Genomic DNA, 13,075 nt, shown 5'->3' with positions numbered 1-13,075 from the left:
AGTATGAACCAAGTGCAGTTTTTTCGAGGCTCTCCATGCCTGTTTAGGAAAGGGTTGCCTATGTTGCTTCCCAAAAATACAAGTACGGCAAGGAGGCATGTCCTCATTAGTGTTAGTGAGTTCTTCTACTAGTTTCTTTGATTGCATCTAAAGCAAACCTTGATGATGAAAGTGTCTAAGTCTTTTGTGCCAAATCTCAATGGTACTAACTTTGGATATAAAGGCCGTCGGATTTAGAGCAAAGTTTTTTCCTTCCATTTTGACATTAAACAAGTCTTTGCCACTAGCATCTTTGATCAAGCACTGCTTATTCTCAAACAATACTTTATAGCCTTTATCAAGTAACTGACCAACGCTTAACAAATTTTTATCAATTTTAGGTACAAATAAAACATCTGGAATAAATTTTGTACCTTCATAGCTTGTTATAGCTATTGTGCCTTTTCCCTTGACTTCCAAGTGTTCACCATTGCCAATACTCACTCTTTTGACTTCAGTGTCTCTTAATTTCTCAAAAAACTCATTGTCATATGTCATGTGATTTGTGCACCCACTGTCAATCAACCAGCTCTCGCTTGATTCTTTGCTTGAGGAAGAAGTGACCATACACAATTTATCTTCTTCTTCTTCTTGATCAACTACCTGTGCATCTACTTCTTTCACCAGATCTTTGGCTTTGCAGATCACAACTTCATGTCCAAGTTGATTGCATTTGGAGCAGAAGGCGTCAGGTCTTCTCCAACACTTGTATGGTAGATGACCTTTCTTCTCACAATGGCGGCAAGGTGGATAAGATTTTTTGAAACCTTCTCCTTTTGTCTTTTGATAATTGGCAGATGAATCTCCATATGTCAATTGATTTTTGAAATTTTTGTTGTTTTTATACCTGCTGCTGTCTAACACGTAAGGCACCTTCAATCACCCCTTCTTGCCTCATAGACCTCCTTTACTCTTGTGCTTGTAAAGCATTCAAGAGCTCTGTAAGAGAAATCTTTGACAAGTCTTTGGTGTTCTCCAGAGTAGTAATGGTGGCTTCAAACTTCTCTGGAACAGTGACTAGCAGCTTTTCAACGATCCTGGAATCATTTAATACAGAACCAAGCAATCTCACCTTGTTGGCGATGCTGAGAAGTCTGTTAGAGTACTCTTTTACCGACTTTGACTCCTTCATCTTCTGCAACTCGAAATCCCTGATCAAATTCAGGGCTTTCATTCCACGAATCCTCTCATCTCCTTCATATTCGGCCTTGAGATAATCCCAGATTTCCTTTGCTGTTTTGAGGGACATTATTCGCATGAAGATCATTTGAGATACAGCGGCAAATAGGCAAGCTTTCGCCTTTGATTTCCTTGTCTTCTTTTCCTTCTGTAATTTGATTTGTGCTACAGTAGGATTTGCTGGAAGCGAAGGGACCTCGTAATCCTCTTCTATTGCTTCCCAAAGATCCAAGGCCTCCAAATAAGTCTCCATACGAACTGCCCACATTTGATAATTGTCTCTATCGAAAACTGGTGGGGCAACAGCGGAAAAACTGGATTCTCCTCCCATTTTGATCTCACAAACCCTTAAGAAGATAGCTCTGATACCAATTGTTAGTGAAAGAGGGATTGATTGAATAATTGATGAGAATATTGAATTATGAAGAGCAAGAATGCTCTATATATACACACAGAGAATACAAAAAGATATTTATAAAATCTACCTAAAAATCTGGAGAAAATCGAGTAACAAACCAGTAAACAAATTTAATCAAATCAAATCAAATCAAAACAAAAGTAAATCTAACTCCTAACGGAGATTTAATTAGATACTAATTGACAGCAATCTAAACAAATACGTGATCTTTAACAATTAGCAAGGATATTGTGTTTCTCTTTAGTATGCTTATTGCCTATGTAACGTGTTTATTTGCCTATCTCGTAGTTTTATGTGATAATGCTCCAGATGATGGGAGCACAATGTGGGAATTATTAGAGAGATGCTAGCTGGACTCAACCTAAATCACATGTATATAGTATATGTTGGTAGCTTGACAGGCCATTGTAGAGTCTAACATGGAGTCTACTAGGCCCCATGAAACCAGTTGATAATTGTTCTTAGTGCAAAGTTAGAAGCATGAGTAAGCCTAACCTTCAGGCTTTATTCTGTTTAGGCCACTAGAGAATTTAGTTGACAAGTCGTAGATGATAGAGAGCAAGCTTTAAACTACAAGCTTAGAGAGTACGATAAAATATAATTAGAGAAACGTAGTAAATAAAGAGTAAATGATAATACCCTAGAACTCATGAACATGGAAATTCAAGCTCTAGAGAGTTGACCACCACGTTGATGGTAAATCGGGAAGAACCTAACATGAGAGTTAAAGTAAAGAGTTTAAATTTCAAGAACTTAAGATAAATATGCTTTACATGGAAGAGTTGTTTGGTATGTACCTAGCTACAAGGAAAGTGAGGTAACTAAAGTATATATAATGGTATTCTAGTCTTGTTTAGTGGCCACTTGATGATATGAAGTGATTGGAGGATACAAGTATGTAATTATCGAGTAGAGTCAAAGACAATTCCGTACCACAAAGTATACCTTAGGGGCGTTCAACTATGGGGTCAAAATGAAAAAAAGAGAGATCAACTCGTGAGGACTAAAAAAATTCTAGTGCATTAACTAGAAAACATGAACTGCAGAATAGATAATTTTTTTTTTTGGTAGAATAGGTAGAGAGATGAAATTTCTCACTCGTAAATAGATATCCATCTTCTTTTAAGTTGTATAAGATCACAAGTTATATTATATTAAGCGAAATTGTTTAAGATTTCAAACTTTGAACTACAACCTTAGCCCGATTGGAGACAAAGCTTTAAATTTAAACAAGAAACTACGTCTCAATTATAAGATCATTTTAAAACTCGTAAACAAAAACATAACTATTTCAAACCTACAGAACAAAAATTACATTGAACATTAGATTTTAATACAAAATTACTTAACTGATTATGAGATAATCGATATATTTTCAATCAGAGGTAGGTTAGATGTTCAATTCGTTCCTCCAACATGTGGTTGGTGAAATAAAAAACAAACAAAACTCCTATTCATATTTTTTGACATTTTTTACCATTAACTTTTATATCCAAGTTTATTTTATGAAATCATAAAATGAAACTATAAATTTGACAAAAATTTAGGATAATAAGGAATGAAGTTAATAATTTGAAGATAGCATAGGTTAGGTGTTATGATTGATGGAATGTGAGGGAGAGTTTTGAGTGTCTCGATCTAATCAATCATGTATGTCCCCACATATTTAATAATGTGGAGTGTATGAGATTTTAAATCAAAGTTTGGATGTTTTATATTTGTATCACTAACTATAGGCTTTGGGACATTCTCTCATACTATTTCCTTCCTACTATTACCCAAAGTTTCAAATTAATTATACATTGAGAGCATTTGAGTTCGATGATAGGGAATTTCTTCTTGTTGGGACTTTGTCCAATTCTCTTCAACTTTTATGATGAATGATTTTAATGTTTATCCCATTTCAATTTTTTTGAATTTAGAATTCGCTTGGATTTCTGTATGAATCATAAATCAAGTATGTATTATGGAAATATGAAAGAAAAACACAAAAAATCGAGAGTTAAGACTTTAAACCGATCAAATTGTTCGAGATTTGAGTAACGCTAAAATAATTGACTAAATGAACTCTATTCCTATGAATTTTTAGTTATGAGCATATGATGACATTTTAGGATTATGTTTGAAATTTGGTGGTCAATTGGACAAAGATAGGTAGCTAAACCAAAAAATGGTGAAAATGACCATAATGTCCCTAAGGTAACTTATCATCGGTTCATGCTCCAAAAGACCTCCAAATGTTATGAAACTTTGTATTATATCTTATTTTATGATGTTTGATGATTTTTTTGAAGTTAGAAAGTCATTAGATAAGGTTTAGCTAAACCAAGTAATCGTGTAAAATGACCATAATGCTCTTAAGGTAACTTACCTTTGGTTCATTAATGAAATGATATCAAACTTTGTTTTAATAACTCAAAATTTTGAAATTAGAAAAAAAGGAAGGAAAATGCCCCAATTGAGAAGTGGGGCTTGACCTCCATGGTAAGAGGGTCCCTCACTTTATTTTATCATTCCACCTGAACGGTTTGAAGTCAGTCAGAGTATACATTTTTTTTTAGTGAAGTTTAAAGTATTTATGCATAATTAGGCTTGGTTAGTTTAAATTATTAGCGGTAAGTTTAAATTATTTTATACAAAATTAGGTTTAACCCATTTAAATTATTTTAAACAGAACGAGGTGAGCCAATTTCCATGGTAGAATTCTAATTTATGATGTTGGACTCCTTAGGTAGAATTAAATTTCATAGAGCAGCGTTAAACTAGTGTCAAAGGGTCGGTTTGGTTATAATTGTATGTTGAATGATGACACGTGCCCGTGGCTTCACATATGTCATATGCTCGTATATGCAGACTGTTATGAAATGATATGTGTATGAGATGATACGTAAATATTATGTTGTATATGATGAATTGATATGCTTACGATATGATATGTTAACCTATGATATTTGTGAAGGCATGTTGGGATTATATTATGTGATTGTTATGATGTATGATATGACATGATATGATTTGATATGTGCATGATGCGAATTGATACATTTGATGACATGATAAGTTTTGTGATATGACATACGTGCAACATGAATGATATGTGATATAATTGACATGCAAATGATAAATTGGCATAATGTACAACCCCTATATATGCATGGAAAGCAATGATAAAAATGTTATAAAATGAATAAAAACGCTAGCAAGGTTTTAATACATGATAATAAAAAAGGAAAAATGTTGGGATTTCATGCATTATTGTATGTTCATGCATTGGGGATACCCCTTCTCCTTTTACAATAGTACGGACGCGTAAGCTACGAGGTCAGGGAAACAATCAATATGTTTACCCTAATGCTTCCATGGCGAAAGCTATTCCTAATGGGTGTTCGACATCAACAGCTATCAGAGAATGCTTGCCCGACCAGAAAGGGGCCTAGGAGGTGTGCAAATTGACTGGTGGGTCCATACTCGCACATGTGGACGGTGTGTAGAAATTAAGTACACATCCAATTGCCCGCTTAGGATAGGTGCCATAGGAAAATAAACTGATATGATAGGTCTCACTCATGATTAGTATGTGCTTGTATTTAACCCCGATAGGAGGATCACTTACCGGGTATTTCTTAAAATACTCAAGTCATGTGCTACTCTTATTTACCTGGTAAAGGCAAGACATTCTGTACGGCTGACGATGACATCACAATTCAAGACCATGACACATGCATTGGGTAATTGTACTTATTTTCTTAGACTTAGGTTAGACTATGATGTTTTTAATTTTAACACTTATGTATTTTATTTAGTATTTTGTTGTTTCGTTTTAAAGATGTTTTCGAATATCGAAGTCCATGACAATGTTCAAGGTGACCATTGACCTCCTACCAAGATAAGATATCACACAAGCTCTATAACTAGCAAGATAAGATATCACACTCAATGTCTTGAAGTTTTCATGATATGAAAGAATCATGTTCAAGGTGACCATTGACCTCCTACCACGTGGTGCCTTCGTGTTTTCCTCTTCTAGGTGGGATGCTCTGCACCATGTTTTTCTTAGCAGGATGTCATGTTCGAGCTCATGTTTTCCCTTATCTAGATGAGATGCTCTGCACCATGTTAGGGGTATCCTATTCACGATTGCAGGATGTCATGTTCATGTTTGCACCGATCACGTGACTTTTTCGATCTTTCATTGGGAGAAATCTAGGGCCACGTCAGGGACAACTACAAGAAGAAAATAAACTACCTTAACCATTAATTAGGAACCTCCTACGACCTCCCATGGTACAACATGTTCATGACTCAGACTACGCAACTTGAAACGTATGAAGTTTTGAATGTAGGCATTCAGATTATGTCGCTTGGAACATATGAAGCCTTGGGTATAGGTATTTAGGTTGTATCATAGGGTAAGCCATGGATGCAAGATCAAACTACATCGTTTAAAATGTAAGAAGCCTTGAATGTAGGTTTTCAGACTACATTGCTTGGAACGTAATAAACCTTGAGCATAGGTATTCAGACTATGTCGCTTGGAACACATGAAGTCTTAGACATAAGTTTTTAAACTGTATCACAGGGCAAGCCTTAGATGTGGGTTCAGACTACATCGCTTGGAACGTAGGTTCAGACTATGTCGTTTGGAACTTATGAAGCCTTGGACACAGGTTGTCAGGTTCATGACTAGTATAATAAATCCTAGGGGGAGTGTCTTGGAGAACGAACCAAAAATAGAATAAGAACCTAAAAAGTAACCAAGAATGAGACAATGATCAAGAACTAGAACATGGATCAAGATCTAATTTCTAGAACCCAAAACTACAGTACCAAGGCCCTTAGATCAAAACCAAGGTTGAGACCCAGAATCTAAGGACCAAGGTCCTCACGACAAGATAAAAACTAACCATCCAAAAACAGAATCAAAGGGCCTAAGTACTTACAAAAAGAACCAGAACAAGAAAAGAAAAAGTGTGGTACCCTAACATATCAAGGACACGATTAAGAGCCTACAAGTAACTTACTTAGTGAGTCTTTGTGCCATGGACAATTCTCACCCATCGTCCTTGTTTTAAATATTTTGTGGTTGTTTCTTATTATGTGTTTTTAACTATCTAGTTGTGTTTTAACTACTTATATATATGCACACTATTTTGATATACTATAAATAAAAGGTATATTATGTTTTAAATTCTATGCTTTATTTCGCAAAAACTTTTTCCGCCTTTTTAGAGTCATCGAGTCTCAGTCCTCACACTATCCATGCATCAAACAATTTGTCCAATCAAGCTCGTAAGCATCCAATAGTAACTCCATTTATCTCAATGAGATTATTCAAATAATACTCTCGATGAGCTAACTGTAGCTTAGGTCAACCCTAATGGAGTCAGATTTCACCTATAACCTTCAAAACATATAATAAATTGATCTTTGCACTCATCTATAATACTACAAGCACCTAATTAACTGTAACATCAGTCCTAAACAATGAGAAAAGTTATTGAACCGACTAAAATAGAGGGCAAACTAAACTGAAAATCTCAATTCCACGAAAAAGTTATATCATTTTAATAAATAATAAAAAAAAAATATGACATCAAAATTTTTCTTGAAAGAAGCCCAATTCGGATTCGTATGAGAATTCTCCCAGACAAAGAATAAAGGTAGAGCGGAGATCAGAGATTTGAACCTCTAACCTCTTAGCAGAAGACATAAACTTTAACCAATTGATTTACGTTCAGATTGATACTCACATAATCATAAGTATTGAAACATAATTACATAGAATTTGCCAAAAAAAAAAAAAAAAAAAAAAAAAAAAAAAAAAAAAACCTTATGTTTAAGAATCAAAGTTGATGTCACGAGGATCTAGGGAAGAACACAAGAACAAGGCGAAGAGGGACCTACAATGGAGCAAGTAAAAGACATTCCAATTTGTTTCCATCTCAAAATGAATGGACATCTTTGGGAGACCCTACTCGTCTCGTGTGTCATCATTTTCTTCCTTCTCATTTTCTCCTTGTTTCTTTCCCCCTCTCTATTATTCCTTTTCATTCCTTAATTTTCTTACTCTTGCCCCCTTACCTCTATAATCTCATACCAAATCATTCACTTTACAAATTATTACTCATAAATGACCCCCCAACCCGAACCGAGTCAGTTTGGATTCAGAAAAATGAACCAAATCAACTCGAAAAGCTAATCCAACCCAACCCGAATTAATGTCTGGGTTGTCGGGTTATCGAATTGAATGTACACCCCCTACCCACAAGTTTCATATAATACGTTCGTTTTACGTTTAATAAGTTTCTAAACTTTAAAAATTGTTCAATTTTGCATTTTACAGATTTTTAAGATCATATACTTAGCTTATTATTTATCGAGGGTTTGATGCAATATTAAATTTATCGTAACCCATTAAACGTATTTGATATATCTTCTTTATTTTGATATACTATTATTATATTTAAAAATTTACAAGGGCAAAATCGGAATGACAAAAAAATTGAATATGAAATTCAAAATAATTTTTCATATTTACACAATTCAAAAGTTGTGGCCAGATGACTCGAAAATTTCGATCAACTCAACTCAATTCGTATAGTTCAATTTGGGTTATGAATTTATTTGGGTGAAGTTTAGTTTAAGTAAATGAAAATTTTATCAATCACGTGGGTTCGAGAATTCTTCTAAAACTAGATTGGGTTGAACTAAACTAGCCCGATTTATTTTTAATTTTAGAATATACATTTTCTTTATCATATATTTATATATACACATTAATTTTTTTTTTTATTTATTCTCCAACCACTCTTAAAAATAATCTTCAATTTGAAAATAAGGAAATAGATATTTTACGAACTAACATTTTACTTTTATTAAAAAATAAAAATTGAATAAATGACCGGAACAATTCGAACTAACTCAACCCTAAGTTGGGTTAGATCAGGTTCATTATTTAATTAAGTTGTTTTGGTTGAAAATTTTACTAACCCCAGTAATTGAGATGAATCTAAGAAAACGTTCAAACCCGACCCAATCCAACCCACTAACCCTATAAGTTAGATTGCAAATTTGACAAACATTTTAGCTACCCATTACTAATTTTGGTAAAGTAACTAAGCCCAACACCAAATCTATGTTCTTGACTTTTAGATGTTTTTGTTCTAACCAAATCAAGAATAAAAGATTTTGTACAATATTTCCATTAATTTATTTTATCAAGAATCCAAGAAAAATACAAATAACATGGCCTCTACATCTTGATATGGAGAGAATTTTGCATCATGCATAGGTAACAAATAAGATGGAGAAGATTTGCTTGATTTGGTGAAGGAAGGTTCATGAATGGGAGAAAAATGGGCCCGTTCTTAGTTTATTATTATTCTAATTTTTAATAATTTCTTTACCAATAGATTCAATTGATCGAACAACTTTATCAATAAATGATTTAAGCGTTTTTACCATATTTGAAGATCTACCGATAAGAGACGAGACACATTTTAAGAATATAAGGTTGAGGACAATACGTAATAGATCAAAGCGAACAATATCTACTAATTATCATTATTCGAGACTAAGCTTCAGATTTATTGAAAGTACATTGACTAACTAAAAAAATTCACCATATAGGCTCGTTTGATCACTATTTTGGATTTGTTTGATAACTATTTGATTTTTATTTTTACTTTTGGAGACTTTTCTAATACCATTTCGAGATATATGTTTTATTTGTTTTGTTATCGGCTTTCTATTAATGTTTTTAAAAACCACGTTAAGTTCTGAAAGCTAAAAGAAAAAGAAGTAACTTTCAAAAACTTGTTTTAATTTTTGGAATTTAACTAAGAATTCAAGTGTTTCGGTAAGAACTATGATAACTAAAGTACCAAACAAACAAGATAATAATGTGTAGTTTTTAGTCTGAAAATTGACCTTAAAAAACATTATTACTAACTACCTACCTATTAAATACATAACTCTGATGTCTCACCTCGGTTGAGAGGAGAATAAAACACTCTTTATTCTAGCAGACATGTTTTAAAGCCGTAAGGGAAAGCCTGAAAGGGAAGACTCAAAAAAGACAATATCTGTTAGCGATAGGTCTGGGCCGTTACAAATGGTATTAGAGTCAGACACCGAACAATGTGTCAGCCTTCTCGATGTTCCCCGAAGGGTCGTAAACATGAGGCGGTGTGTCAGTAAGGACGCTGACCCCAAAGAGGATGGATTGTGATGTCCTACATTGGTTGGAGTGGACAACAAAACACCCTTTATAAGGGTGTGGGTAGACACGAGGTGGTGTGCCAGTAAGAATGCTGGCCCCAAAGGGGGATGAATTTGGCATTTGGCGGGGGTCCTACATCGATTGGAGAAAAGAACGAGTGTCAGCGAGGACACTGGGTCCCGAAGGGGGTGGATTGTGATGTCCCACATTGATTGGGGAGAAGAACAAAACACTATATCTGCTAGCGGTGGGTCTGGACCGTTACAATAACCTTATTCCGCTATTGAATAATTAAAGACGAAAGATCGATAAGAACGAACCATTATATATTTTTCTTAATTAAAGTTCAAAAAGAATAAAAGAAACATTTTAAAAATTTGAAAGTCACAACAAATGTTGAAAGATAGGTACCAAAATGAAATTTAAGCATCTAGTGATACATGATTTTGCCTTTTATGTTTGGCAGGCTGCTTTGTCCCTTTCACCATGTGCCTTTCTTTGCTTTGAGTAGATAAGCCATCTTTGTTCACTAACTTTTTACATCACCACACAAATACACATGGATATAGCCCTTATGACTTTACATTGCTTTACTTTTATTAAAGCTATCGATGTAATGACTCGAGAAAAAAAGTCAACAGGTCGGGTCGAGTTAAGTGAGCCCTGTAGGTTGATCCACTGCCTAAAACGCTTCATCTTTTGAGATCTACTTGATTCGACTATTCATTCATACGATCACCCTCCACTTGTCTCACATTAGACGAATTACTTCCTCATGAATCTCGTTCTCTCTCGAATCTCTCCTTTCAGAATGTGCCCTACACTTTCTGCCCATTGTCTTTTTTGTTCACCCCGACATTGGCAACCAACTTCGACATCCACATATCGTCACTAACCCAATTCTTAACCTGATTCAGTTTATTTGGTGGTAAGATTTGACTTCATTAAGGTTTTACCTAAATGATAACTTATGAGGAACTACATTTGAGGTACGTAAGCTTACTATGAGCCAACTACTATGACTACATGCGCATCTAGTGCAGTGGTTTCGCCTTCAAACACTCGGTAAAGCATATTCAATAGCTAGGTCTGATACCGAGAAGAGTGTGATGTCCCACATTGGTTGGGGAGGAGAACAAATCACCATTTATAAAGGTGTGGAAACCTTTCCCTAGTATACGCGTTTTAAAGCCTTGAGGGCAAGCCCGAAAGAGAAAACCCAAAGAGGACAATATCTACTAGCGGTGGATCTGGGTCGTTACAAGAATAGATAAGAGGTTTGCTGTCAGTAATCAGGGAGCCTAATCCTTTTGAAACTGGAATACCTTAGATAAGAGGACAATAACTCGTGATTGGATGAATTGAGTGTTATATGAATAACATGTATTATTAAGATGATTAAACATGTGTTATAGAAACCGATGATTATGTATAATTATGAGATGCATGTGCATCTCCGATGATTAATATGCATTAGTGAGACAGATGGGTATGTACAATTATATGATACATGTGCTATTATGATGATAGTCACGAGTTATTGAGATAGATAATTCTATATGATTAATCGAAGGATGACATGAATATCAGTCATATAAGTTACGAGTACTGATCTATACATGAAAACATTCTATGTTACTCAAAATCATTAAACTATTAATATTATTTTATCGGATCTCAGGCATATGTGTGATCATTTCAGTCATACATTACTTCATATTCACGAAATAAACGTACATTCATTATTCATTTTTGAAGTATTTCCTTCTTTTTTACATGTTTCGGTTGCGTGAGCGTACACATGCCCATAAATAAACCTAGGAAGTAGAATGTGAATGCTCTCCCAGTGGGTATGTGCTTGCACGTGGGTCATGTGTATAGAAGTAATGCACATCCAATTTTACCTAAAAAAAAAGTGGAGCTCAAGGTCGGTTAGATTTTAGGTCTCACTAATCATTATAATTATGCATACATTTACATAAATTATTTTGACAGTATCTTTCGATTGGTAATAAAGGGTAATAACGGTCTTAAATTATGTATATTTATAAATAATATTACATATATCTTTTAAAAGTTTTTACACATCAATTGTCATATCAATTTTCATTATTCATTGTAACCAAAAGATATTTAATTTGTTGGGATAGTTAAAAAAATTCGAGAGTGTTTTTTATAACAAATTTTAAAGTTCAAGGATAAAAATTATAATGACCCTATGATATAGTTACGTACCTACTCCTACTAGTTAACCATTTCTCTACACATGACATACGTGTGCGAACATGGGCTCACTAGGCGAGCTCGCACACCTCCTGAGACTGCCTTGTCGGGTTAACACTTGCTAACTGGTTATACCAAATACTATAGAGGGAAAGAACATAAATATCATAAATCATAAGTTGTGATGTACGCGCCTGTACTCATCATAATGTGAAAGTATCTCAATGCACATGACATACAAAATATGCACAAGGTCCTCATAGCTTATAATCATGACATAATTTATAATGGAAGACAAACCTTCACTCGTCTGTAACATAACAAAGTCTGTGAATTATGCATGCATAATTCCTGTACATTCTTACATACATAACATAACTTTCATGACATGGTCTATGGAGGTTTATGCATCATAGATTATCAACTTCATAGAAGTTTTATACAACATGACCTAATCATATCATTCATACATATGGCACGTGTAAGGGTCCTGAGACATGCATCATCATACATAATACCATTCATCCAACTTATGCGATACTAGAGCCACTTACTTGGTTGGTCTAGGCCGAAGTCATTTTCAATTAGTTTAACTTCAAATAATTTAAATTAGCTAAAAAGTAGTCATACTAATCTCAATGCCTCAGAATTCTTGAAACTAATAAGAAAGGGGTTCGTGCATATCAGACCCAAGTTGGATCAGCCAAGAGGCTAACCTGGAGCCGTCAGAAAATGTATTCTTCGATTAACTCAAAACTGCTCAAATAGGATGAAAATAAACAATTGTTGTAATTTAGTAAGGGACCTATCTCGTACAATGGAGTTCAACTCGACAGTTTCTCATATGCTAAACAACTTTTTTGGTTGGTGTGTTGGCTTAATTAATCATTCCTTCAATCATTTAATCTTAACTCTTTTTTCCATTATTTTGTTTCTTTTTTTTTTAATAAAAATTATTATTATATTTTCATAATTTCTATAAAAATCAATGATAA

The 13,075-nt window shown here is 34.2% G+C and overlaps 1 protein-coding gene across 1 annotated transcript; it reads right to left on the bottom strand.

Moving 5' to 3' along the window:
* Positions 1 to 946: 946 nt before the first annotated feature.
* LOC147792202 (uncharacterized) lies at positions 947 to 1,288 on the bottom strand. Its single transcript, XM_087124788.1, has one exon. The coding sequence runs from the start codon at positions 1,286 to 1,288 to the stop codon at positions 947 to 949; it is 342 nt and encodes a 113-aa protein (XP_086980914.1).
* Positions 1,289 to 13,075: the final 11,787 nt, after the last annotated feature.

Source organism: Cucurbita pepo, chromosome 6 (genome assembly GCF_057944985.1).
Source record: "Cucurbita pepo subsp. pepo isolate OVF chromosome 6, ASM5794498v1, whole genome shotgun sequence".
Taxonomy (NCBI): domain Eukaryota; kingdom Viridiplantae; phylum Streptophyta; class Magnoliopsida; order Cucurbitales; family Cucurbitaceae; genus Cucurbita; species Cucurbita pepo.
Note: the sequence above shows the minus strand (reverse complement) of the source record. Positions and strands in the feature narration are given on the sequence as shown.

What these genes read in the sequence shown, in the direction of transcription:
- LOC147792202 (XM_087124788.1), bottom strand. Translation starts at nt 1,288, where the DNA reads ATGTCCCTCAAAACAGCAAAGGAAATCTGGGATTATCTCAAGGCCGAA.